Raw genomic sequence first — 27019 nt, forward strand, 5'->3', positions numbered from 1 at the left:
TTTTAAACGTTACAAAACAACCTCACCAACCTTTGAAAAGCTCATTCTTAGCCTCAATCCTCAATTTAGTTTCTTTAACTATAATACATTGTTATAATGAAAAAAATCTTACTTTAAAACAGAATAAAACCAATTGAATACCTTCATAAAAAAGGTCAGAGGTTTGAATTTTACTCAGCACATTTGAAATCCCTTTTGTTTTAAGCGCTTCTTATTCAGCCCGGAGCATAAAAATTCACTCTGACACAGGAATTTTTTTGTCAGGTGGAAGAATTGATTGACAGAGACCAGCCCCAAAAAAGTTTGATTTGAACTCAGAAATGTTCTTAGCATCACAGCCATGTCACCCAGCGAAACACCTTGCATTAATAAAATAAAAATATGAACCATTTTTAAAATCTCATAGTTTATAGACCTTTTCAGCGGGAACTATTTATATTTAATTTAAGTTATTATTCCTTTATATTATTAGTTTATAGTATAATAATTGTATTAAATAAAATATATATTTATATTTTGTTGTATGTTTATTTTATTAAAAGGGTCCTGTAGTTTTGACGCATTTAAACAAACCGCACGGTACATTGACATCTAGGGGTTGACATCTTGGTATCGGAGTCTATATTTAAAATATCGAGAAAATGGTTCTTCTCGGTTTTCTTTTGATTGTTGTCAGAAATAATATACAGGCACTCTATTGTTTGTGAATGTGTACAGGAAGTTAAGTTGGGGTCACAAAGAGCGCATGCACAGTAACATTTGTTAATGTTGTTAAGATTAAACCTTCTATAGCATTTTTAAGTTATAATAACTGCTATACTGAGACACTGCAAAGCTAATTAGCATTAGCTAATGCAGAAGCATGCATTGTTGGCTTACTTGGCTGTTGAAGTCTTTAAATTTAGTTGCATACCACTTTTACATTTTAAAGCAACCTAAAATTCCACTTTACAATGGCTAATGAGATTTTAATACTAACATTTAACATGGCCATTCATTCAATGAGCTCACTGCAGGAAAATGAGCTTATCACCCAGTGATTTATTTGATTACATGATTTGGCCGTTTCTCATTTGGACCCACACTTAGCTAAGAAAACTCTGAAATTAATAAGCGCAATGGTAACTCAAGTAGCCAATATTATGTATACAATAAATCACATAAAAAGCAACACAGACCATGAGCAATAAAAACAAGAAGCAATAAATGTTATTACAGCGCTACGGCAGCTCTGGAACCATTTGGAGAGAGCCGGTCTTCCCAACCAAATCCACGCAGAGCTTCCGAGATACGCAATCTGGACCGTTTTATTGATACATCTGTCCGGCATTTTGCCTTGTCATTAAAGTATGATATATGTTTTCAGCAAAGTTCAGCAATCCCTGATGTATACAACATTTCTGCAGTCCTCAGTTTTTGGACTTGAAAGGCTATGATAACTCGAGGCAGTTAGTTCAGCAGTTAGTGGATTTACTGGTGAGAGTTCTGAGGTTTTCTGCTCTTTGCTGTTTTTACACAAGCCTGGTCCTCATTAGATGCAAGTCTACATAAGGAGGCCGGAGAGAATACAGAATCCACTGGTGTTTTGGTCAGACATTGATACTCGCCCGTAGCTGAGTGATATGCTACAACTGCCCCGAACAAACTGTATAACTGCCTCTGCAATGCAGATGTATTAGAAATGAAAAATATCATTAACATTTTCCTTTACTGTTCTTATGCGATCTGAGGTGTACTTTACTTTCTTCTAAATTTGAGATTAGACCACAAGTAGAAGGTGAGGGTATGTATGTGGTCATACGCCCTCAGTTTCAAAATGCCAACATAACTGGAAAACATGATTTAAAGATTTACTGCAAGACTGTAACATCTGCTTTAGGGATGCACCGATACCAAGCTCATGTACTCGTAAAAAATCCCCAATTCCAAAGACCGAAACCTCACGTTACCTAATTGACAGAATGTTCCAGTGCACACAGAGACACCAGCCGCAGACACAATGTCAGCCTAGCAGTGTGGAAATATTTCAAAATCCATGATGACGACCCACGCATGGCAATCTGGATGCTTACATCCTTGGTTTTTTTGCCCTTTGGAGGTTATTGGACACCGTGAAATTTGGGCTTTGAAAATTTGTGATAAGCACGTAAGAATGATTTATTTTTTCATAATATGAGTTGAAGTTGTTAAAAATAAAGATGCTGATATATTCAGTAGTCTCATCGTGTTGTTCTTAGAAAATTGGCACATAAAAAACTAAAACAAACTGTACAACAGGCATCGGTATCGGCGAGTACCAGGGAGAAAATATCGGTACTCGTACTCGATCCTTAAAAAGTGGCATTGGTGCATCCCTAATCTGCTTAAGTAGCCATTATAATTGTCCTAATGATACTGTAGCCGAACACACTCAGATACACTCATTTAAATGCCCACTGATTATGTCCAAGCTTAAAACATGTTGGTGACATTTTGAATAATATGTGCTACGATACAACTTTAGATTAAGCATGCATTTTATGATAATACCAAAAAAATGTGTTTTATCTTTTCTTAAACTGACAAAACAAACAATGGGCCAAATCGTCCTCAAAGAAGCTATGAAAATCACATCATAGACTTTTAGTCGACATAGTAATTACAATTTCAGTTTCCGCACAAAACAATGAAAATTACGTTTTATTTTAGCTGTCTGCTGCAGCATTGCATTTCCTTTAAACTCCCGTTTCATGTATTCATAAACAGCTCTGGACACGGAACCATGGATAAATATGTTGTCCAATTGAACCCCCCCTCACTTTCCTGTCTCGTACAGGTCAACTGCACTCCTCCCAATATGCAGATTTTACAATTATTTCCACCGTCTGGCAGCAATAGCAGTAGCCGTGTCTAAAATGCACAAAATTAAAGATTTGTGTTTCTACTCTGTGATGATCAGCATCTTTTTAATATGCAAACAATTTTCAGGATCTGTCGCGTTTGGGCTTTTAAATTAAATTTGGAATTGGGGGGTAGAAGGATGAAACATAAGGGGGGCAAACAACAACACACAAATCAATGCCATGATGCATAAACATGACATAGTTTGGAAGACGGAGAAAAAAATGAACGGTCAAGGAGTCATCAATATTTATCACATTTCCAGGCCTTGTCTTGCCCCCCCGCCTCTTCTGGGCACCAGGCTAAAACAATCCCAGTAAAAGCTGCTTCTCAGCATGGGATAAGTCTTGTTTTTTTAGTCTGAAACACGAAGGCCAGCACTAAAAATCTGGCCAAATTAACCATAGGGCATTGATGATGGTCAGGAAGACAAACTGAAACTCTCTTCTCTCCTCTGCCTTACCATCACTCCCTCCTCTTTCCTTCTCTCCCTCAAGGGGCCGTCAGACATATCTGATCCTCTCGTAACAGGATCAGCTGGTGGCTGGTGACCCTGGCAACAGTATCTTAGGAGTCTCCTGCTCTCCGTTTTTCCATCGTCCCCTCGCCGCTGCCTCATTAGAGTGGATTTTACGCCATAATCTGCACAATGAGGCTGAAGTCATAGCAGTTATGCGCACTGGCCAGCGCATCTACCTGTAATCCTTCTGGAATAGGGCTGCTCGCTCTTTCTTTCTGTTCTTCCACAAAGCTGCACACTCACAAAGACTGACAAACCGCAAACTCTAAGCTCTAATTCTTCTCCACACAAAGGCTCAGACTACAGACGGCTCAGCTGTCAAGCATCAGAGTGTTTTTGTTTCCTGGACTAAAGACTCATGACTGCCTGCCCGTAGCACAAGAAACGTCTATATCCAATTCCCTGCTGCAGAGCAGAGACAGCAAAATAATGACGGCAAGACGTTAACAAAACCTGGTGGGTCCCAAACAAACTTTTGCCAGGAGCTGCAGATGCGGGCACTAATAAACATGTGAAAAACAAAAGTTACAACCCGATGTGAGAAACAAACTGCACTGTTCAATTCTCTTTCACAGCAGGTTGGAAACTGAAAATTTTCCCATTAATTTTTCTTTAGAAATAATTGAGAAGGCTCCATCAAAAGGAGGGAGCAAGCGTAGGGTGTGGGTAGGGCAACGGGGTTACCTTTTAACTTAGCATTTTTATTGACTCCGGGAAAACAAAATAAGGGATCCTACTAAGAGTGTGCACTCGGCAATAGCCATTCAGGCCTTTGGAGCTCCATTGTAGCACTTTGAAGGGTCTGAAAGGAAACCCCACTGGTGAAAATCCAGTGGAACATCTCCACAACAGAGCACAACTGTTCCCTTTCGGTTTGAATGGGAGGGAGATAAAAGGGGAGATGGACTTCTGAGGTACAGCCAGAAACAAAGGCAACAAAAGTGCTGATCATGAGGGAAAGACACAACTCGTTGCGGCGAAGGGGCGCGGAGAAAAGGAGCTGCAGACAATGGCCCTCACGGCCAAATGACATACTGAAGAACTGAAAAATCTACACAAGAAGTGCTTCCCTCCCCACTTCACAAAAACCCACAAGGAACTGCTGGATGGCCGAGGGGTTGGGGCGTCTAACAGGCGATGGGGATGAGGGAGAGAAATAAAATGCAAGACTGACAGCGGAATATGGGCAGAGGAGTGAAGAAAGCAGCAACAGTCAAAGAACCTGACAAGAAGAGGGTGACACCATCGCAAGTGCGTTTTTGAGGGAAAGACGAAAGGGACCAACTGACAGACAGCTAGTATGAGAGAGAGAGAGAGAGAGAGACAGAAAGTCGCTCCTGTCTGTTTAGGCACTTTCAAGGTGATGCTGGATCCCCGATTCATTCCCACAGCGAGCGCTCTGCCACAGCGGCACTACTCCTGTTCTTTTCCAGGACTTTTGAAGTACCTCTTTGTGCATCAACACAATTAGCTTTTAACCCCCGAAGTAACATTCATCCCCACCCACTCATCCATTCAACATGTGGATGACTCTTAAAGAGCCGTTCGCCTTCATCTCGTCCTGACAAAAAGCCCTCGTGACTCCAGACACAAATAAGGCCCATCTATAATTATCATGCCCTCCGCTAACATTTCCCCTGCTTATTGCAGACACTTTGTTGGAACAGAAAATATTCTTTTAGCGGAGCAAGGGTGTGCTGTCCATTTTAATAAGTGGCAGGGCTTCATTTACAGTTAAATCGTGTCACCTCCAAGACTGAGAGCATCTGAATACAAGCGGGCGAGGAGGAAAGGGGGGACTGATTTGTTTGACATGTTTTTATAAAATCTTTCCAAACGATGGCTGCCTCCCCCGCACAGGGTCATTTGCATGCTCCGGCACACTGCCTCGGCCTGAAAGATTAATGCTGATATGCATACAGAAAGAACAATTTTGAGATATGCATAACGTAGTATGAAATGTTGTGTGCGTGCCTGTCCTTAGAACTTAAAAGTAAAGAAGTATAAAGATCAGCTACAATAGTTCAGAGTAACGTTTAATTTAAGAAATGATTCAAACATGAATAAATAATTTAATGACAAGATGTAAATTGTAAAACTCATCACCCAATACTGTGGGTGGTTGCCAACTCACACGAGTCAAAAATCCCACTGGATGCAAAAAAAGCATGCAATCTTATTCATGACCTTTACATTTTATCTTTGCAAACACAGCAAATAAGATAAATTAAACATTATTTTACGCATGCCAAAATATTATACACCTATACTGATAATAACAGATCTGAGCATTCCCAGGCAAACAGTTTTGCCGATCAAGTCACTACTCCGGTGAAGCACTGCCCAAAGCAACGAAGAGGAGCCACTTTTAACCCACGGCTCTTTCTTTTCCTCTCACTTTAGCTGATTAATGGATCAACGCTGTAATTGATTAGCGGCAAGGTGTGAATTTAACCAGAGTTCAGCAGCAATAATAGTCTCCTGACAATAGCAGCCGACGTAAAATGTAAAATGATAGCCTGCAGCCTGATGGCCATCAAAGGAGCGCAGCCCACATAAAGGGGCCGGCTATTCTCTGGAGCGCTGAATTTCTCTGGGCCCTTTTCTCTTGGTAATGCTGTCAGTTTAACTGACAGGAACTATTATGGACGGTGCTTGTCAGCTCACCTTCATAAAACAAGCTATAAAACAGCAAATAACAGGCTTATATGGCTTCATTATCTGGGGCACTCTAAATCACAGTGGAGGCGCTGGGTTCTCGCGCGTGTGCGTGCACATTTGTGTGCGTACCGTCCCTACGACTCAACCCTCAACTGAGAGGGCAGACGGGGCGTTTTGAGAGACTAAAAGAGAGAGAGACAGAGAGAGTTGAGTGGGTCAGTCTCTTCTGTAAGGACTAATAAACCTCATCCTTTTCATCAGCCAAGACGCAGAGAGAAGCTCCTCACCATGTTCACCGATCATTATCCGACACGTTATTAATTAGCCCACATCCATTCGCCTATAGTTCTGAACCGATGCGATCTGGGGTGCCCGACGTTAAGATAAAACGTCCTCACAGTGGGACGCAGCCAAAGTGGAGTGAACGAAAAAGGGAGACAAGATCAAGAAACAAAGAGAAAAAAAACAACACAATGTTAATAAAAGTAGCACTCTGGTGAAATAATTTGAGACGTAACGTGACGGGGCGGGTGGCCGAGGCACAGATGGAGATTGCATCTGGGAGAGGAAACCTTTTGCCACTGCAGCATGCTTGACGAGCGATCGCTTTTATTTATTTCATGCAAATAGATCCGGGCCTTTACTAACCTGACAGCGGGGGCCGCGAGGTGTCGGCCGTTGAGGCGCTGAGCGTTTTTCACTGCTCGCTGAGGTGCTGCGGGGTTGCATTGTGGGATAGGGGGTGGTTTAACTGGAGTTTGTATCATTTGTATCATAACGTTCAGTTCAGATTGGGGCTGTCACAATATCAAGTTTTAACTACGCGGTTATTGAGACCAAAATATTTTAGAGTAACGATTATCACAATATCTACTAAAAGGTCAAATTCATCTTTGATTTTGTTTATTTTGTGTTTTGTCTTGTTTTTGTCAATCACAGTCAAAGTGTGTAGGGAGGCTCTTAGGGCAAAAAAAGTATTATTTTAAAATAATTATTTACGATATAATGATATGTAGAATTAACACAAACATCGGTAATCATGGTATTGAATATGGCTGTTATCGTCAATACTAGCATATTGAGAAACCTAGGGTTGTGCAATTACTCGTAATTTATGGCAATCGTAAATTTCGGCAAAAACTAAATAATCAAGGTGATATTATTATTGTATGCTACTTACATTTGAAAAAATCTGAAATGATTTGTTAATAATAAAAGTTATTTGTTTACTTTGTCTCAGTGAGGAATCATGTTAAATAATCACGATCTCAACGTTGGCCTAAATATCGCGATTATGATGTTTGCCGCAATGGATCAACCCTGGTGACATCCCAGTTCAGAGCATATCTCTGAAATAAAATGTTGCTTAAAACTCAAAAAATTTCTACATGCCCTCATCCATTCTTTAAATGGAACAACAAACATGTTGTTGTTTGGTGTACGTTTGAAACAGTTGTTAGAATGAAATGAGAAAATAATTGAAGGGGACAACAAATCACATTCACTGATAGTCTGCCTTATGCTGAGATAAACAAATGAGGTAATTGTTTGGCAAACGTTGCCATCTGAGCGGTGTGGTTGCAATTGTTTTAGCAGCAACAGTGAGCGGAAGACAGAGAAAGAGGAGGAACCAGAGGACAGTGTGACTGTCTCTTTAAATGGAGAGAGCAAGAGAGAGAAAGAGAGTCACAGGTTGAGAGGGTTTGACTGATTAGTGTTTGTTTTAAACAGCAGTGCCATGATTGACGAGTCACTGCCAGAAGTTGTCCCTTACAATGTCTCTCTCTCTCTCTCTCTCTCTCTCTCTCTCTCTCTCTCACACACACACACACACACACACACACACAAACAAACAACAAAAGAAGGAGACATGAACTCAAACAACATTACATTTTCTGAAAAAAACTCCAAACATTTCTTCATCCAAAAAAAACATAAGCTATTGCTAAGGTGTGTATATTTTAACTCATCTCCATAACAAAAACACTGCGAAACACAAATTATGCATTAAAGTTTAATAATTAAAGTCTGTCCAAATCTCTTAGCAACACACACCAAACCAGTTTAAAAAAAGTCATCACGGATGTGCAGGTGCATGTATGTGTAAACATGTGGCCACGTACCCATGAACTCTTGCATGCACCCACACACAGCTGGCAAAACAAATCTAACCTACATACAATCTCAGAGGAAGCATGCACTCACGCACACACGACTCTTACACTCATTCAGTTCCAGACGGGCAATGCTTTGTCATACCTCTGCTCTCGACAGGCCCTGTAGTCTCCACGCCACGCTCAACTCTTCTGGCTGTGCTCCAGAGCACCTCAAACACACGCCTCGCTCTCTCCCTTCGCCATATGGACAGATCGGAGCCCTTTGTAGTCATCTCTCTATGGAGGGCCTACCTGACTAAAGCCCAGCGGACTGCGACCTGCAGGGACTAGCAAGCCGGTGCCTCAGACTGGCTCTTAAACACGCCGTAACACACACCATCTGACTGGCATAACACTAATAGTACCCTTCACACACAAACACACCAAGACGGATATATCACGAGTACTGTACTGTAAATGTTTTCGACTGCTTTTACAGATCTATGTTTTCGAGAAGATTGAATGTAATGCAAATTGAGAAAGAAAATAAATGATATAATGAGGATATGACAGTGCATCATCATTTATTCACCCTCGAGCTGTACAGAACCTGTGTGACTTCTTTATGTGAAACACAAAACAGGACATTTTGAGAATTGTCCAAGTGGTTTGTGTCCATACAATAAAAGTCAATGGGGGCCAATGTTGTTTGGTTACCAAAAGATGAGTAAATAAAAGTGAAGCGTGAACACTTCACAAATACCAACCATTATTACTATGACCAGAACACTCTAGTGGTCCTAATGTCAAGCAATGACCTTGCCCAACAGATTCTATTAATCCCACATAGATAAATAAATATGTGATTCCATTCATGAGCCCTTTTGGTACGTTCCTCATCAACACATCATGGCTCCTGAAGGTTCCGAAGATTTTCCTTTCATGCACCATGGAAGACAGAAAGCCATACAGGCTTTCTACAATCACATGACTGTATTACATTTTTTAGGTGAACTGTTATTTTAAAATGTTACATTAAGTCATCAGAACGCTTAGAGAACAACTATTGTCAGGGGGCAGGACCCATAGCGCTGTGTGCGTAGGGGGAAAGATGGATGATCTAGCTGCACCACAGGTGGCTGAGGCCCAGTATGAGGAAGATACTCTGTCTCTAGGTTTTTGGTAGAACATTTTATACAAAGACAACTAATGTGTCTTCTGCATGCCATGTGAACACTGGACAAATAGTGAGAATGTAGTCCTAGACAGAGAGACACATATTAGCACAGGTAAAATCTTTCCGTACCAGCTCAAAGCTAACTGGATATCTGGGTTTGGAACAGAAGTAGACCAAATCAAACAATCGGCTTTTGTCTGACTTTGTATTGAGGTTATTTCCGCCTCGGGCATCATGTTTGTGTGACAATTTGCTCTGTTTTTGGAGGCAGCTCCATCTAATCCAAAACACTTCCTCTAAAGCCCCAAGTCACCAGCCTGATTGGTTTACTCCGCCCTCTAGCGGTAGAACAGAGAACAGCAGGTGCTTATGTTGCATTGCCTGAAACAAATTTTATGGTACAGCAAAAATAGTGTAGTGTTTCTTTTACTATAAACGTTGGCAATTAAGGAATAAATGATGAAAATGTTAAGAAAAATTTACCGTTTTTGCTATATGTTTTCTACAGTGAAATCTAAAATATTTCACACTATTAAAGCAAAATGTGCATGTACTATAATGCCATTATTCTTTAAATAGAAATGCAGTGATTGATCATGTTCTATCATTTTTGTAAATTAATAAGAAACTGAAATCTAAAAATGTGCAGTTAAGCAGCATTGAAATATAATTATTTATTAACAAAAAATTATATTACATAAATTAAATTATTTTATGTATGTTTAAAAATAAATGGAAAAGTTTCAGGTTTAAAACCAGACATGAGCTGGGAGAAAAATAGTGGAGTAAATGCTTCAAAATCACATTTCCTTAAAATGGCCTGATGAACCAGACGCTGAAAAGAGAGGTGCATTTTTCACGGGTGTCCCATGCGAATAAGGCACCCAAAGAAGACACGGAACCTGCTACTGTGATTACTCAACAAAGAGCCTGTGACACACACTGACCTTGAGGCGAGCGGGTAGAGTGAAACCCGTCATGAACTACGCGCATTTACAGCATTATTACACATTTACACAGGATTCAGATCCTCTCAGGCATGAGTGCTTCCACCAGACCTGCACTAATAACATCTAAACAGCTAATATCAACAGGACAACCATTCAAATGGTGCACGCATGAATGCTGCAGAGTCTGTATCAAACCAAATTTGCGTGACTTGTCACATACACATATATTAGAACTCATAATCACAGTACAGTGGTGGAATAATACGTGACCCAGTCAGTGAAAACCATCCTTAAGTCTCCAAATCTAATTTTGAGATTACAAGCATCAAAGTTTGATTTCAACTATTTCACTATATTTTCAATTGTACAGATATCAAGATTATATCAAGAATGTTACATAGATCTTATGTTACATTTCATGTAGAAAAAAATTGAGATATCGCAAAATTACTTTAGCTGGGTTTTTACAGACCGGGTCACAAATTTAAGGGGGTTCGATCAACCAATACTGAATATTGTGTAATGATCTAGTCACCCATTATTTGTTACTAAGCCTTATCGCTTATGATTACGTTTTAAATTATGTTCTTATTCTTCTCTTCCACACAATAAAAGTGGATAGGAACTTGTAAAGGGGTTGTAAAGCTAAAAAATGAACAAGAAAAACATTGTAAAGCACTCTATCACTCATGAATTAATATACAATAAATATATAATATAAATCAATATTAATATAAAATATATTGTTATATTACAAGCCACTAGCTAACCAATAACCAAAACAAACCGGGCGTTAACTTCGGGCCAGACATGTCCGTTGAAGTCACAAAATAGCTTGTGTGAAAATCAGACTGAGAGTCATTGAGCTCTACAATATTTGTGTATGTGTTTTTGTGAGTGTGTGACCCAGCAGCCTCTGTGACTGCAATAGCTCAGGCAGGACTCAAACCACCCACCGCCCTCCCTTCGGCCCAGTCCAGATCCTTTAATTAATACTGGCTTAGACCCGATTGCTTTTGACACTACAGGGAGTTTCCTGAGGCCCAGCCTACTCTTGCCCCAAAACACAGTGACCAAATCCACTGAGGCCGCCCACCTCCACTCACATACAGGACCTTGTGGGGACAGTAATTAAAATCCAACCATATTCTAGTTACGAATTAACTCAAATAACGGCCTTTGGTTCATGTAGTCTGTCTCGAGTGGGTAAAATAACGCGGTTTAGCCTTTAACAATGTCCGGCCGGCACGCGCTGAAAGAATGTGACGGCACATGTATACCGGAAAACGTGTTTACTCACAGCCTGAATCTTGGTCTAACCTGTGATCAACAATCTGTGCCAAATGCACAGCTGAAAACTTAATTTCCTCTATAACTTAAGGCTCTGGGTTGGTGGAAACCACAGAGGGACATAAGCTAAACATTTTCTCTCAGGTTAACCACAGTGACAGCAGTAGCACTAGGGGTAGCAAATGCAGCAAACCGACATTTATCGCTGCCACATTTTCACCCAGCGAGCCTCATGAAGAGGAGTGGTGAGCGTTCGTTGTGGCACAGTAGCGTACAGCACTCCACGTGGGGCCAGCACGTGCGTGTCAGACATCCAGCTTCGCTCTGTGTGCAGTAGCTGCTGCGATCCCGAGATCTGCGGTCTGTACGATACTGCCCTTCACGATAAACATATCACTACATCAGACGGCTTACCGTACAAGCAATGTTTGTTATAAATACTTCAATTTAGATACATTATAGGGTTGTTATTAGAACTAAAGTATCATGTGAATAGTGAGTATTGTTTATTTAGTGTGACAATGGAAACATGACTGAAGGCTACGGTTGTAATCCAACATTCCAAACCCCTAAAACCTGTCTATTTACATACAGAATTGAACAGAATCTGTAACACAAATGCCGAGCGGAGGGCAAGAGGGAATAAAAGTGAACGTGGAAAGGTAGTGCGGAGGTGGGAGGGTGGAAAAGGGCAGCATGTTTGTTTTCTTGCCTCTGGCTAATGAATTTACTAAACTGCCAGGTGGATGCAAATAGCGGAGCAGGCGCCTCGACTCTGCAGACAGCAAACTTCACAGCATCTGTAGAAACGCCGCAGTAAATCCAGAAGGCCTACATCAGTGTGTAACCGAGGGGGCAGGGGGGCTAAAAAACCCTAAGGAGAAACGCATACAGTCAAATAACTCTTTAAAACAGACTGTCAACAGATTACAGCTAACACCAAACAGCTAAGTAGAGTTCCACGGGCCACAGGAGTTTGTTTTATTAAATGATGGCCCTCTTATTCAACATTACCAACTCTGTTCATACAACAACTTTGGAAAGGCTAAATATTCGAATATGCATGCAGGGATGACCCAGACAGTTAGCACACAAGACATCTGCTCCAGTTCAATACAAAGTAGAGTGGGCGAGATACACTGCATGAAGGCTCAAAGTGTAAAATGTTAAAAGTATGTAATTAAAATGCTTCTGATTCCTTAATGCAATCTGCAAAAAAATGACAAAAATCAGTAATTGAGCATGTGCATGAAAACATATTAGTTGAATCAGTCTCTTTTCATTACACCAATTCAGATTTAGTGAGCTTGTGATATAAGTTGAGTTGTTTGGCAAAATGTCACACGAAATGTCTTTTAAAGGAACAGTTCACCCGCAAATGAAAGTTCTGTCTTCATTTACTCTCCCACAGTTGTTGCAAATGTCTTTGTTCTGATCAACACAAAGAAAGATATTTGAGAGAAATGCTTGTAACTAAACTGGCTACCAAAGTAGTCAATTTTGCTCATTAGAACAAAAGAAATGTATAGATTTGGAACTATGAAATTAATAACAGAACTTTCATTTTGGGGTGAACTATCCCTTTAAGTCACTTTACTTCAACCCACATAAAGACGAGTATGCAGCATAACCTAGATCTTTGTGTTTCAAATTGAAGCATCAATTCCTTATGTATTATTCAATATATTGTTATATATTAACAATGTATTATTATTCATTTATATAATCAATATATTGAATCACTTAATATATTACTTCATATATCAAATGAGATCATAAATTAACAGATAATATTTAGGAAATTATATTTTCTTTGTGTTGTGAATCTAAATTACACACTTAAAAAATGTGTTAGATGCAAGTACGTTTGACTTTTGTCTCAGCTCGAGAAATGCAATGCAACACAAACTATAATGTCGCATTGTAGAAAAAAGATTGCTGCATTGCTGTAATGCTACTGATAAAAAAATTGTGCAGCTACTCTCTTAAATATAAAGTTCCTCCTCAGTAATGTCCGATTCTAATACGCTCAGTAAAATTAATTCTCACATGATCTCCAGTAAGCTAAATAAAGTCTAGATAATCAGTATGGTGGAGAGAGGTGGTAGAAAGAGAGGGATAGACGCTGTTTTTCTTGGCTGTGGGCAGCATCCAACCACCTCCCTTCCTTCTCAACTCCACCTGGGCAAAATTTCCACCACCTGATACACATCAACACGGAAAATAGGCATCAAGCATTTAGAGCAGGTACGCAAACCTGTGTCTTTGGCTGAGAAAGGATCGGTATAAAATAGCACTGGCTGTGGTGACTTTGAAAGCCAGAGAAAAGCAAGGCCAGGAGCGTCTTTCACTGGAATCCAGCATTGGAACCTTCGGTTAACTTGCTAACCGCTGGCAGCATGGCTTACGGCTGAGAGGAAATTATTTGAAAAGGTTCCATATTATATTTCAGAAGCTTTCCTGTGCAGGCGGAATATCGCGCGCTAATGATGGAAACATTAACCGAGTGACACCCAGGTCAGGCAGGATGGCACCGAACACACGCTATTTTGCTTGGATAACACTGGCATTTTCAAAACAAACCATCTAATGGTGGCGTCACTTGATAACCTTATTGTTTGTGCTTTGACAAGACTCCAAAAATAGACGGGAATGCATCACCCTGAACCGAGCGCCGTTCACGGCAAGTTTCAGGACTTCGCTTTACCACAGAGTAACTTTAATGAAGTCCGGCTGCGTCTCCTTAACCCGAGTTAAAGGAAGAGCAGCAAACTGGTTTCAATTTAGACTTGTAAGGGACAGCAGCTTTCCAAAATCCCAGGCCTCATGACTTCCTTCCGTGGATGTAGAGGAATGCTGCGTCTGGCTTTATGCACTGCTGTAGGACTACAATAAAGTCAGGAGAAGGGAAGGGGGGCATGTTTTTACCTTCATCCTTGAGAGCTACCGAAGCCTGGGAAAAAACGTAAGCAGATGCTGAGCTGTAATCTAAAGTTGACCCCTAAAAATCGTTACCTAGAAAACCATTACGTGTCTAATTATATACAAGGGCAACATACGATGAAGAAGAGAATATGTGGTTCATTTCTAAAAAGAATTCATCAAATATAATAGAGTCTTTCTGTCTAAATCAACCCAACAAACATTTACCAAGACAATTATGCTAAGGCAGGCAAAGAATAAAAGTCTAACTATCTTTTCAATTGGCATCAAGGCACTTGGCACTTACAGGCCAAAATAGCAATGCAACCCAACCGCCTAAAAGTCTCTATGTGTACCTAAGACATAAATGAAAACTTACAAAAAACAAATGACAACTAAACCGCAAAATGAACAGAAGTTGACTAAGCCAGTGCATTCTTGACTTCAATAAAACAATATGGAAATAAATCATATTAAAACCTTTACAATATTCTGTAAAAGGTTCTGTGCTTATTATGTATTTCAATGCTTTATTCAGCAACAATGTTTCTCAATTATCCTCAAATATATTTATATAGTTGATTAATTAAAAATAACTCAATAGTTGAATCTCTATATTGTAACATATTCACTTAAATTTGACAAAAATGACTGACAGCCCTTAAACAAACAAAAAAGATAAATGCCTCAGTAAAATGAACATCAACCAAAAAAGTGACCCGTTTGAATGGCAACGAAAACCACACAAAGGGCAAAATCTAAAAATCTTGTTCAAAGCAAGCTCGCCGTAGCCTGTATCAAACGTGCAGTGGTTAAATCAGTGGAACAAGAAGTCCCTTTTCTGACCACGGCTGTATCCTGTATTTTCCAATTATCACCTTTTAAAGGCCAGCTGGGTGCATTCCAAACCATCAGGGGGCAATTCCATTTGCATTGCTCTGAGACAAAGTCATGCTCAAGTACGCTCGTAGTAAAGTTCATTAGGAGTGGAGAGACACCATCATTGCTTCCATTATTTTGGGAACAGGCTTCCTCATTTTCTGATCCCGGGCCTGTGTTATTGATCCAATCTTTCGCGCTCTCTCAGCTATAACACCAATCAGAATCTGCACAAAATCGGAGTGCTGAATGCAACCACAGGGAAATATACTTCATTAGATGGGAGAAAATTGTCATTCCGGATAAACTGGGCGGTTTGCTTTCTGCTGTGTTTCTCTACCCTATACGGCAGTAAATGTCTTATTTTTTTCTATAACAGTCTTGGTTTTAACAATGAATATGACATCTGTTTGTATTTGTATAAACACTCATATCTTGAAATATCAGCACTTTAAGTCATGTTTATGGTTTAAAAACCATTATCATAAGTGTTGTAAGTTTTGGGCGCAGTTAAATAATGATCATGGTACAGTTAATACGACATTTGTTACAGGCTAATACTCTAGGTTTTTGCAGTATTTGACCTTATATAACATTTACCACTAAAACATATGTTCTAGAATTGTTGTTAAAGGGACAGTTAACCCAAAAATATAGATTCTGTCATCATTTACTCACCCTCAGATTGTCCAAAACGGTATAATTTTTTTCTGATTTTCTACTGAACACACAGGAAGATATTTGTAAGAATGTCAGATCTCATGCCCCTTTGACTGCCATAGTATTTATTTTCCCTACTATGGCAATAAATGGGGGGTTGAGATCTGACATTCTTCCAAATATCGTCCTGTGTGTACAGCAGAACAAAGACATGTATTACCCTTATATCTAAGGGTGAGTAAATGATGAAATAATTTTTATTTTTTGGTAAAGTATCCCTGCATCCCTGTGGAATGCACAATATTGAATTAAAATGCGATATGTTAAATAAATACGATTAATAAATTTGAAATATAAAAAAAAGTATATAACAACATATGTTTGGTAACCTCCCACACACATAATACCTATTTGCAACATTTGTGTTTTCAATCATTTTAATACATTGTGGTTTTTATTTTTCATCCATTTTTTCATTCAGAGAACAGCTTCTGCTAAATCACTGCTGGTTTTGCAGTGTAACATTCTGCTAAAACTTGTGTTGACTATGAAAAAAGGCCTTGCGTAACTCAGGGAATTAAACACTGCCTCGTCTGTGAGCTATACATTCAGCATCTGAGCCTATAAAGTCTCACCCCTATAATGCATATAGCATTTACTTCAAAATTAATTTTCGAGTTTAGAAAGACCCTGCTGCGGTGCAATTCGGCTGCCATACAATAAAAATCTGCAAAGCTCACGGGTAGTTTCGCCTGTGCAAACGTAAAAAGTCAACACGACCCCAGGCCAACATAATAGCAGATCAAACACAGTGTACCAAAGAAAAGAAACAAACAATGGGCACCCGTTGGCACTGGCAGAGATATATCTAAATCAGGAAGCTACCGTGTGAATGGAGAATGGGGGGACAAAGCCCCGCTTTGAGCTTTCGCAGAGTCGTGGCCCCTGATCTGTCCAGACAGAGGGAAAGGGGCCGAGGTGTGAAGGAGGAGAGAGACGAGGGCCCCTGGGACACGCACCCACCTCCACACCAGCAGCCTTTTAATGTACTGTGTCTAATGTGCCCATTTATGTTTTGGGGTGCAACAGTGCACAGACTCAGGTTTTTGGGAGGCCTCGGGGCGAAGAGCACGGCTATCACCTATCCCAACAGCTGGGGCCCAGAAGGGTAAACAAAGGCACATAGGAAGTAGCGCATGGCTGCAGCCGGGTCTGAAAGGCATGTGTTTACTGCGTTCTGACAACAAGCAGAGCGAGATGGATATCACGTGCCACATTCAAGTAAAAAAGAACAAGGAAAACTAAATATTGAACAGAATAAAACAAGACATCCCAACAGGTGTCCAAAACAGGAGGGAGCTGACTTTTTTTGCTGTTACATTAAAAACAAACATCCCATCCCTAACGCATGGACCACAACAAGAAAGGCCCCCAAATGTTGTTTTGTTCCATTTCATATTTAGTGTCCAGTTGCCTTAATTTGCAATCTTGTGACGGCCTCATTGTCAAATGGACAGATCAAAGCTGTGCCAACTGGACTAAGGGGGGTTTGTGGGGACAAATCAGCACCTAAAATTAAAGGCCTCAAAACGCTGTTAATCCAAACCCTTTGGTGCCCCGGCCAGGTCGTCACTTTCAAATGACCTGGTCTGTAATTCACACGTCTCCATAATCACGGCCCTTCGTGCCGACTGAATACAAATCCTTTCGGATCAGACGGATGATTTAAAAAGGCCGGCTGTGGAAGCACCAATTTAAGTTCAATTTCTGTCTGTCGGGCCAGTCGGGAAGGCTAAACCGCTAAGGGGACCCTTTCAGACAAAACAGGTACGGAGAACCGCCGCTGGCTGATTCACACTTTTCTTTGTTCTCAAGTAACAAAAAATGTGTCATAAGTTGTGTCATCATCTGATACAATGAACATGTGTACAGCAAAAATGAAGGAAACACCATCAACTGTTGGAGCATTTAGCAGCTGGGGCACATGATTCTGATAAAGAACGCTCTTCTGGGGGAAATTTACAAAGGTGTTAAAATAATTCACTTTGTGCTCTCGCGGAAGCAAAATCAGAATAATTAGCCTGGTTGTTTGTTGGCACATCAGCGATTAGGTGATAATGAGTTCAGAAGCAAACTGTTTGAAAAGGGCTGTTTGATCTACTTACTAGCTCCCAAATGAATCTTGTGTAACAATTAAGCCTTCCCTTAGATGCACATCTAAACGTCAACGTTATTTATAAATCAAATAAAGTTAAATATATTTGACCCAAAGCCTAGCAGTTAAAACGGTCTAAAATAAATATCCAATGTTCATTGGAAATAACACTTGAATTTTTTCACCTACGAGTCCCATCTGAATTACTGGTATGTTACGTAATGGAAACAAACATATTTGCCACGATTCGACCTTCGCAAAATTGAAAACAGTCCCACCTTTATGGACTTCCTGTATCACACCCATAGGCAGGTTGCACATTGATTGGCCAATGTTATTATTAGTGTAGTCTAGAGACCGTTCCAACATATTTTAGTAATTGTGGTTGTAGTTTAGTCGAAAGGCTCCTCAGCATTACTTGGCATTTCTATGTGGAAGCCCATTGAAGATCCTATTCGAAAAGCAGCTGGCGTACCACACTGGATTACTACTGACAACCTGATTCAACATGCTCCTTTTAGCCAGAGGATTCCCATCTATTTCTAGGAGAGCATGACATGATAACGCAGTTCAGAAAAAGTGCAGCCAAGAGTCGCTGTCCTCTTCCCGACCCAAGCCACCGAACGGTCAGGGAAAAGATTAAACAGACAGCCTGGTCTGGAGAAAAAACAAAGCTTATACGTTATGGTCACACCTCTCCCTAGGGTCAGCCTCGGGGCAGACAGCGTTACGGTGGTGCTATGCTCGATACTGTATAGCAGCTTTCTCGGCACCTTAACAACATGATGATCCCGTGATTAAGAGTGACATGAGATAAGCCCTGCCTGACACTGTTACCATGACACCTCCGCCCTGACACCAGCTGCATGCAACAGGAAAGCTTTCCTGGAGAAAGTGTCTATGGTGGATAACAAACAACAAAAACTACAACAAAACGGCCCTTTATGAGCCGCAGTCTCTGAAATTGGTGGTTCAAGCCCTGAGTTCAATTAGAGGCAGAGATGGCATGCCAGAGTAATCACTCATGTACTAGCAATGAAGAAAAGACCCTCCAAGGCATGACTGGCCCCCTGGTTTTTACCGTATCCAACGGACGAGCCGTCCACCCCCCTCGTTTACAGCCGACACTAACCCCCTGTATTCCTGTAAATAAATGACGTGGCTTAAACGGTGCCCAGATTCCGCCATGGGAAAAGGCTTCCAACCTCGTCATCCCTTCTCATAACAAAAGGGCCACATTTCACTGCACCTCCATGAACAAAGGGGATCTGGCTGGTGCCCAATACAGAAATAAATTGCGGTGAATGAGACGCTGCCTTCACAAGTGACCCTTAAACCCAGGGTAAACCTTGTGGCGTCATAACAAAGCTAGACTGCACCTTTTCACGGTGGAAAAGTGCAGACAGCTTTTGACAGTCGTTCCCGGTTTTAAGGTAAAAAAAAAGCGCCCATCATAAAGCGGGGTCTAGGAAACAGGATAAGAACTCCAGCCAAGACTATAAAACGCTCGCTGGGAACTTGAAAGCCACGCAGGCAAACTTGAGGGCTGCCATCTGGAAACAATAAACAAACAAAAACTAACCAAACAAATATTGTGTGTAGTAGAAAAACTGAGGCACTAACTGTAACTGAACCGAAGGCTGAAAACACAGGGTCAGTGATGCGGATGGACGCGTCCTACGAGGACAAGTGTGATGAGGTATTTGGCTTTGTCCACTACCTGTGTGTGGCAGGACCTTGGCCTGGTTCTAATGAGCTACAGAGCTAGCGGGGCAGCGTCGGCCCTTTATTTCCACTGATGTGAACAGGCACCCATCACGCTCCCCCATTAAGAGGCGCAAGCAAACGGTCTGCGCGGCTCCCGTCCACCTCCGACGGACCTCTCTGCCAAATCGACACAGAGTGAGATTAACAGTACCAGGCATAATAACCAGAGAACATCAAGAAGGTAAAGGGCAAGAGGGGTCAGCACCGACCTCACTGTATTTACACTGTTTAATAGCTCATCTGAATAAGCTTTCAGAGTAATGGATGTTCTTCTTTGCTTGAAGCGTCAGAGTATGTGCTGACTACTTTCTTTAGTCTCAAGCTAAAAGACACATAAAAGAGTAGCGATGGGGAAAGAGGAAGTGAGGTGTAATCATTGCGGGGGTTGATATCCATAATTAGTATTTTTTTCAGGTTCGCCGTGCTCCTAACACATGTCCGTTGAAAGCAGGGAAAACTGATTAGCTCCCTCCAAATCCCACAGACGTGTGAATACCTGAAAAGATGTCAGGTTCAACCAAACCTAGAAAATCAAACTGGAGATAATGTTTTGTATTCATGTTAAAGAAAGTACTAATCTGTAAATTGAAAGTGGCAGGTGCTTTAATAAGATTTGGGTGATAACTTATTTTCATGATTTTATCCTTTTTTTTCAAAATTTGAAATTACTAGCTTGTCTATATTGTTACAATGGTGTTAAATTGCCATGCCCACAGTGAACAGTCGCTACATAGAAAAGCATTGCAAAGCAGTGTTACTCATATTATGAAAGTGTTAACTAGAGACGGCTCTCTGAGGAAAGAGAGAATTCAGAGATGGGAGTCTTTTTCCTCACGAACAACAAAAACCTAGAGCATTAACCTAAATTTGACATTTAACAGTTACTATTATAAAATTCACATTGAATCACTTCTATCTATGAATCACTACACAATCTATAAATATACTCTCATAGCAACGTGAGCCAAATGTTCTACTTGGGATTACGATAGTTCAAGCCTTAAACCAATATGAAAATGACAAAAACATTTTTAAAACTACAACTGGTCCAAAGCACTTTGAAACACGATGAGAGTATGCAGCATGGCCAGGCTGTAAGTAAGCTATAGACCCTTAGTCTAATATCCGAGCCATAAGACCGGTCAAGAGGCAGAATATAGGATTCTCAGCGCCACCTGTCTTTCAAACCCTGCTGACTGCAAAGCTTGAACCTCCCACTGCGTACCCTGAACCCCGATGTGCTCATTTCCAAAGGTAATGAGAAACGGTGGAACGTTGGCGGACCGGTGGAACCTTACAGGCGCAGAGAGAGGAAACCAGGCCCAACCTCAGGGCTCCTATCTCCCCATTTACATGTGCTGCACCATGGGAAATCTGCTCATATTATTATCTCTTCTCTTATTGCTTATGTTCTTTTAATATTTCATTCAGTCATTAAAAAAGGGATGGATGTCATTTCATTGCACGGTTCATCGCCGGCGACTTATTTCACTGTAAGTGTTGTTTGCGCTGGCCTTTAAATTAAAATGTAAGATCTGTGATTCTACAAAAAATGTGCAGTCTCTGGTGATTAAGGAGGTGGAGTAAGAGCAGATTTATGTACAGCAACATTCACTTAATACTGATTCAAATACTGTACATGGAATCTTAAAAAAATAATAATAAATACACAGTCTATGAGCAGTATAATATGACTGATCAATATAATTAGATTTTTAAGTCTAAACTTTAGGGCTTTAACCCTAAAATAACAAACCAACATTGAACTAGAGCCAGTCGTTTTAAATTTTTGACAATTTAAACAGTGAATTTAAACAGTGAATTTAAACAGTGAATTTAATCTATACATTTTATCAGTAGGTCTATGTGTGTTTCCTAAGGTTCGAACCCATGACCTTTGCTCTACAGAAACACACAAACCTCTACAATTTATAAAAAATATACTAATATGAAGAAACTGTGGGGGGATATCAAATAAAGAGTGCAGGGGTATGCCTGTCAATAAACTGGCAACTTAAAACGTTTTATTGACTTGCAGGGTTACATACACTGCAGACCAAAAAGCAATCAAACTGAGAACGTTGCAAACACTGACACCATGGGGACACAGAGAGAACTGCTGCCACAACAAAACTGAACAACTGCAAAATAATCTCTCTGCTGCCTGATGTAAACTCAGCACTAAAGTTAATGATTATGATGTATAAGACAGGAAATGCATGGTGATTACTGCTGATCTTGGCACGGTGTGGCATTCCCAGCAGAGGCTGGCTAGTCCAGGTGTCTTTCCAGAGGTCTGCCTGGAGTATGCTGAACTGAGCATGGCAGACGCTGTGGCAGGAGATCATACAAGCCAACTCACACACACCTCACACTCCAGCCAGTTCACCTGATGCAAGCGGTGACTCGGTGGTTTCTCTATAAACATTTTCTTCAAAATGGTCTGTTTATTCCAGCATGCAGTGAGGCGTGTTTGTTAATCAAAAGCATTTAGACAACTAATCAACAACAGCCCTAATGTAACATCTTATTGTTTTATTGTAAACATTCAGATTGCAATAGTGTTTTTCATGTTAGTAATACAAATCTTATGAATAATCGTTCGAAAAAAATGAACACATAGTTTGTTAAACAGTGCCACGAATAAGACCTTAAAACAAATATTTTCACAGTTAGAATCACTAATCTTAAAACACTGACTTTTTAATGAGTGCATACTGTGTTGTGAACATTGTCAAGCACTGTTTTATACTTTTCATAGCCTATATATAAATTTGATAAATAATGATTTTAGGCATTTAATAAAAATCTGGAAATATTCAGTGATTTGCAATAAATTTGCATTAATACTGTGTATTTATTGTATATAATTTTCCTTTATTAATAATAATTTCATAAATAATAAGAAGCTAATTTCATTGTCTGTACTAAAATGCATTTTTTATTAAGTTGCTTTTTGAAAACTGTGAAATAACATTATACAAATAAATTATTGTTTGAGGGCTGGAGAATGTGAAACTGTTAGTTTTAAAGTGAAAATCATTTTGTGAGGCTTAGGCCCAAATATTATTAATATTTTATGCAACTTAATCTTGACCTAAAAATGTAACTGTGACATGAAAGTTTCTCATCAAACATAACCCTTTAAAATTTTAACTGGATCTCCTATAACCATTTTGTAACAACTGGTGCGTCCAAATTCATGTGAAAAGTCAAAGCGTTTCAACATCCCATAGCTGTTATGTCTGAAAACAGTGCATATTCCCCAAACTGTTCATTCAATCCAAGCAGCAAGCTGGATTTCTGAACCACATGAGTCCAGAGGTCTGGCTCTAGAACAAGATTCTATTGTTGCATTGTTCACACATTCCTGAAAGGCCATGTTTATACAGATGCTATTCCACGGGCTATCTGAGGAGCTGCTCTCTGGCTGAGACCCTCCGTTGATCAAAGGTTTTAATGCAAGAGCAGAGGCACTTGTTTGGGTCGGTGGGGACCCGGAGCACAAATCTCCATCTGTTGGCCGTATGGACCTTCTCAGTTACCTCTGAGACAAGAACGCTTCGAAAATGCCATCCCTCTACATTCAGTTTACTCAGCTGGCTCTCAATCCTGTTACCTCCTCTTTGTTTTCCTCCAGAACATGTGTTAAGTTAATGCTCTGTAACAATATTTCAAAGGCCAACTCAGGGGGGTTCAACAACAGGTAATAGACCGATTTATTGATGTACTGATCCGAAAGGCGAGAGTGAGAACACTTTATGATGGAAGAAAACTATATTGTTTTTTTCACGCAGTTGTGTTTTGGGGTTACGTGAACGACAGACAAATAAACATGGACTACCTCACACATTTTATGAGGGGGAAACCAGAGAAAGCTCGGAGTACAACGCATTAAAATAACCGTAGGATCGCTTTGATCGCACCGGTCAGCCGGTTGACCGAGAATTCAGTCCAAAAGCTCCACACAGGTCAAATTCTGTGTAATCCTGACAAACTTGCAGAATTTGGTTACAGTAAAGCTCAGGTTTAAATTGGATTAAGGCCACACACCTCTGTTCCTGTTACCAGCACCAATCAATGTGGAAATTAGTTGTCAACACATCACTATTTACTCAGCACTCATTTATTTTCCTATGGGATGCCTAAGGCTGCACCTACACTAAAAGGCACCAGATGAGGGGGACTGGCGGCTTTGAACATTTAGAATGATCTGTCCTCTCCTGTCGACTTTGTTCGGAAATGTCACAGTCCTTCCACACACACACAGAATATTAGAGCAGGAAACAACAACAACCCTAATTTATCCCTTTCATGCACTACCGAGTTTGAAGCGGTTGATATAAAATTCTAAACGTGTGCTGAGGGTGTATATCTGATCCAGTGGCAATTTAACAGCAAATAATATGAACAATTAACTTGATGGCATCCAGTGAGTTGATTTGGAAAATCATTACAAAGGGGCGTGAAAAGATAAGCATAAGCAGGATTGGATCCAATAAGAGTAAAATAATGCTAAAAAAAACACTACATATATCCCTATATGCTTTGTAAACGAAGGCTCCTGTAGATTTGTGTCAAATCAAGCCCTTAAAATTTGCTTTCCACTGCTTCTACAAATCAAGCATTTGCTCATGACTGAAAAAGTTATAGTGTCACATTACATTTCATGGTTTATTAACCCGTACTATAAAGCCCTTTCAGGCCCCAAAAGGGGAAGCTGCCCATTAACTTATCCAGGTCCAGACCCGGGAAGTGTAATTGACAAGCTCTAGGCTACTTTCATCACTTGTCGAGTTCATAGCTGCAATCCATGTTTCCTCTGGGATGCTGATGCATCTTTGACATAAGGGTGTTTGTGACATATCCCAGTCTACCTCTAAGCGAGCGGCTCTCAGCTCTCCATAAAACATGCACAGTTACACACATATTACGCTCGCAGGTCTCAGAATTGAGTCCAGCCTGTGCAGTTAACCATGTGTTCAAACTTCCTTCCGATCCAAATCAGTTTGCTTAGTGGCTTTTGGGGAACAACAGCTCCCACAGTTATTGAACAAATTGAAAATGGAAATCCAGTTTCTCCACATCTGTGAATGTGCTCAGGCAAACACATTTAAAAGTGAAAAGCAAACTAAAGTTCCCAAAAGTGTTACTCTAGAGAAGCAAAATAAACGGATTTGTCTTCAAGGGCTAACAAATATAAACTACTGGTATAATTAACAGAACTAAACACATTCTCTTGGACGACCTCAGGCACCAAAACTGTCATTGGATGCACTTCACATTCACATACAAAGTGCAAATATGACGAACCCTGGCGTGACAGTCACTTCACACTGTAGATTAGCTGTTCTATCACTAGAGCGCCTCTGGAAATTCATCTGCTCTGAATTACAGCCACCTGGCACCATGTCCTGATGACCAATGCCCAATACAGACAGATTATAGGACCTTAAAACCATACCTTCTATGTAATTGACATTTAAACTGTTTGAAGTTCCTCATTAAAGTCTCCCAGGAGGAATTAGACACAGATGTACCTTGCAGAAGTACAGTCCTAATTTGCTTTAGAGATCTGGATTGGTCATTTGAAATAGCACAGGAAAATACAAGCTTTTCAATCGTTCTCTAATTTGTAAGGCTACTTGTTTTCCATTGTCAGTTTAATGATGCGATAATGTATGAGGGGCCGTGCTATATTATATAGTCAGAGCTCAAGGGTGACGTTCACAATACAGAACATCAATAAATATATCAAATCTCACTGGGCAAACATAGAATCAACCACAGATAATTCCAAGAAACACCGAAAAACACGTAAATAAAATATCAAATATTGGGAATTCAACTATCTTTAAGACACATTGCTCTGTCACCAAAAATACAACGGCGTAAATATCAACGTGGTCAAACAACACTGAAACCATGGTTTCATGAGGATTATGGGACAAGATCTCTGAAAAACTTCAGCTTTTTACCATTTATCTTCAAATAGATTTATCAGCAAACCACACACATGACATTGAATCTTTCTTTTAAAAGAAGAATCGCAAAATATTCAATAGCATTCTTCTTTTAAAAGAAAGATTCAATGTCATGATCATAGCAATCGCTTTAAATTGTCTCCCTCTCCACATATACGACGACCTTTCATAAGTAACCATGCATAGTTACAACGCACATTGATGATAATCGCTTTCCTGTGTGTATAGGGTATCATTTGAAAAGAAAACGATGGAAATCTTGACTTGATTCAAACTTACAGCACCGATTCTCTTCCGCAAGCACAACCTATGCGCAGCGCCATGTTTCCAGCGTCCTTGCACAACAGTTTCCTATTGGCTACCAGCGTTGCTGGTTGTAAAATTAAAGACATTTGATTGGCCAGGAAGAAAGCGGGTGACTTGGAAGAGCCGCCTCTCTAACTCGCAGAGTGGTTGTAATTTATATATGCCAGATATAAATACATTCCTATTAAATATGACTCAATATACTAGTAAATTAAATTCTTCCTAAGAATTTTTGTTTCATTTTCTATAACAAATAATTTAAACATCTTAAAATTACCTGAGTGATGAAAAGTGACCTGAGAGATATAATTATGTTTAAAACTAAATTGTAAATAACATCTACAGTGAGTCACTGGCAAACCTTCTGCAATACAACAGCAAAGATTTACAGTGTTCTTTAAGAATATATTAAATATATTTTCTTTTCCTTGTCATTGCATAAATGCATTTTAAATTTAAATTGAATACCAAAATATCTAATGGCACGATTTCAAAATAACAGAAGGGCCCTATATGTACATTTTTAGAATCTGGATCATCTTCCAAAATGCGCAATATGCAACCAGAGCACATTGCAATGAGCCCGAAGAGCTAAAATAAATTATTTTAACATAATATAACTTAATAATAACATAATTGTAACAATGAACAATCTTTGTTGACTCTTCATCTTTATCTTTACTTTTCTTCTAACCAAGGTAAGACAAGGTAATACTCACCCACAATTAAACAATCATATAAGGAGATCGTGTGACAATAATGTAGAATACTA

General features: G+C 39.9%; 1 protein-coding gene across 1 annotated transcript in view; it reads right to left on the bottom strand.

Moving 5' to 3' along the window:
• The window catches only part of clybl (citrate lyase beta like), a 53740-nt gene extending 27351 nt beyond the window's left edge, over positions 1-26389 (bottom strand). The window contains exon 1 of the mRNA XM_079464578.1: positions 26221-26389. Within this exon, the coding sequence (XP_079320704.1) occupies positions 26221-26333 (113 nt within the window). The 5' untranslated portion in view covers positions 26334-26389. The remainder of the gene's footprint in view (positions 1-26220) is intronic.
• Positions 26390-27019: the final 630 nt, after the last annotated feature.

The sequence above is a fragment of the Barbatula barbatula genome (assembly GCF_947034865.1).
Source record: "Barbatula barbatula genome assembly, chromosome: 9".
NCBI classification, from domain to species: Eukaryota; Metazoa; Chordata; class Actinopteri; order Cypriniformes; family Nemacheilidae; genus Barbatula; species Barbatula barbatula.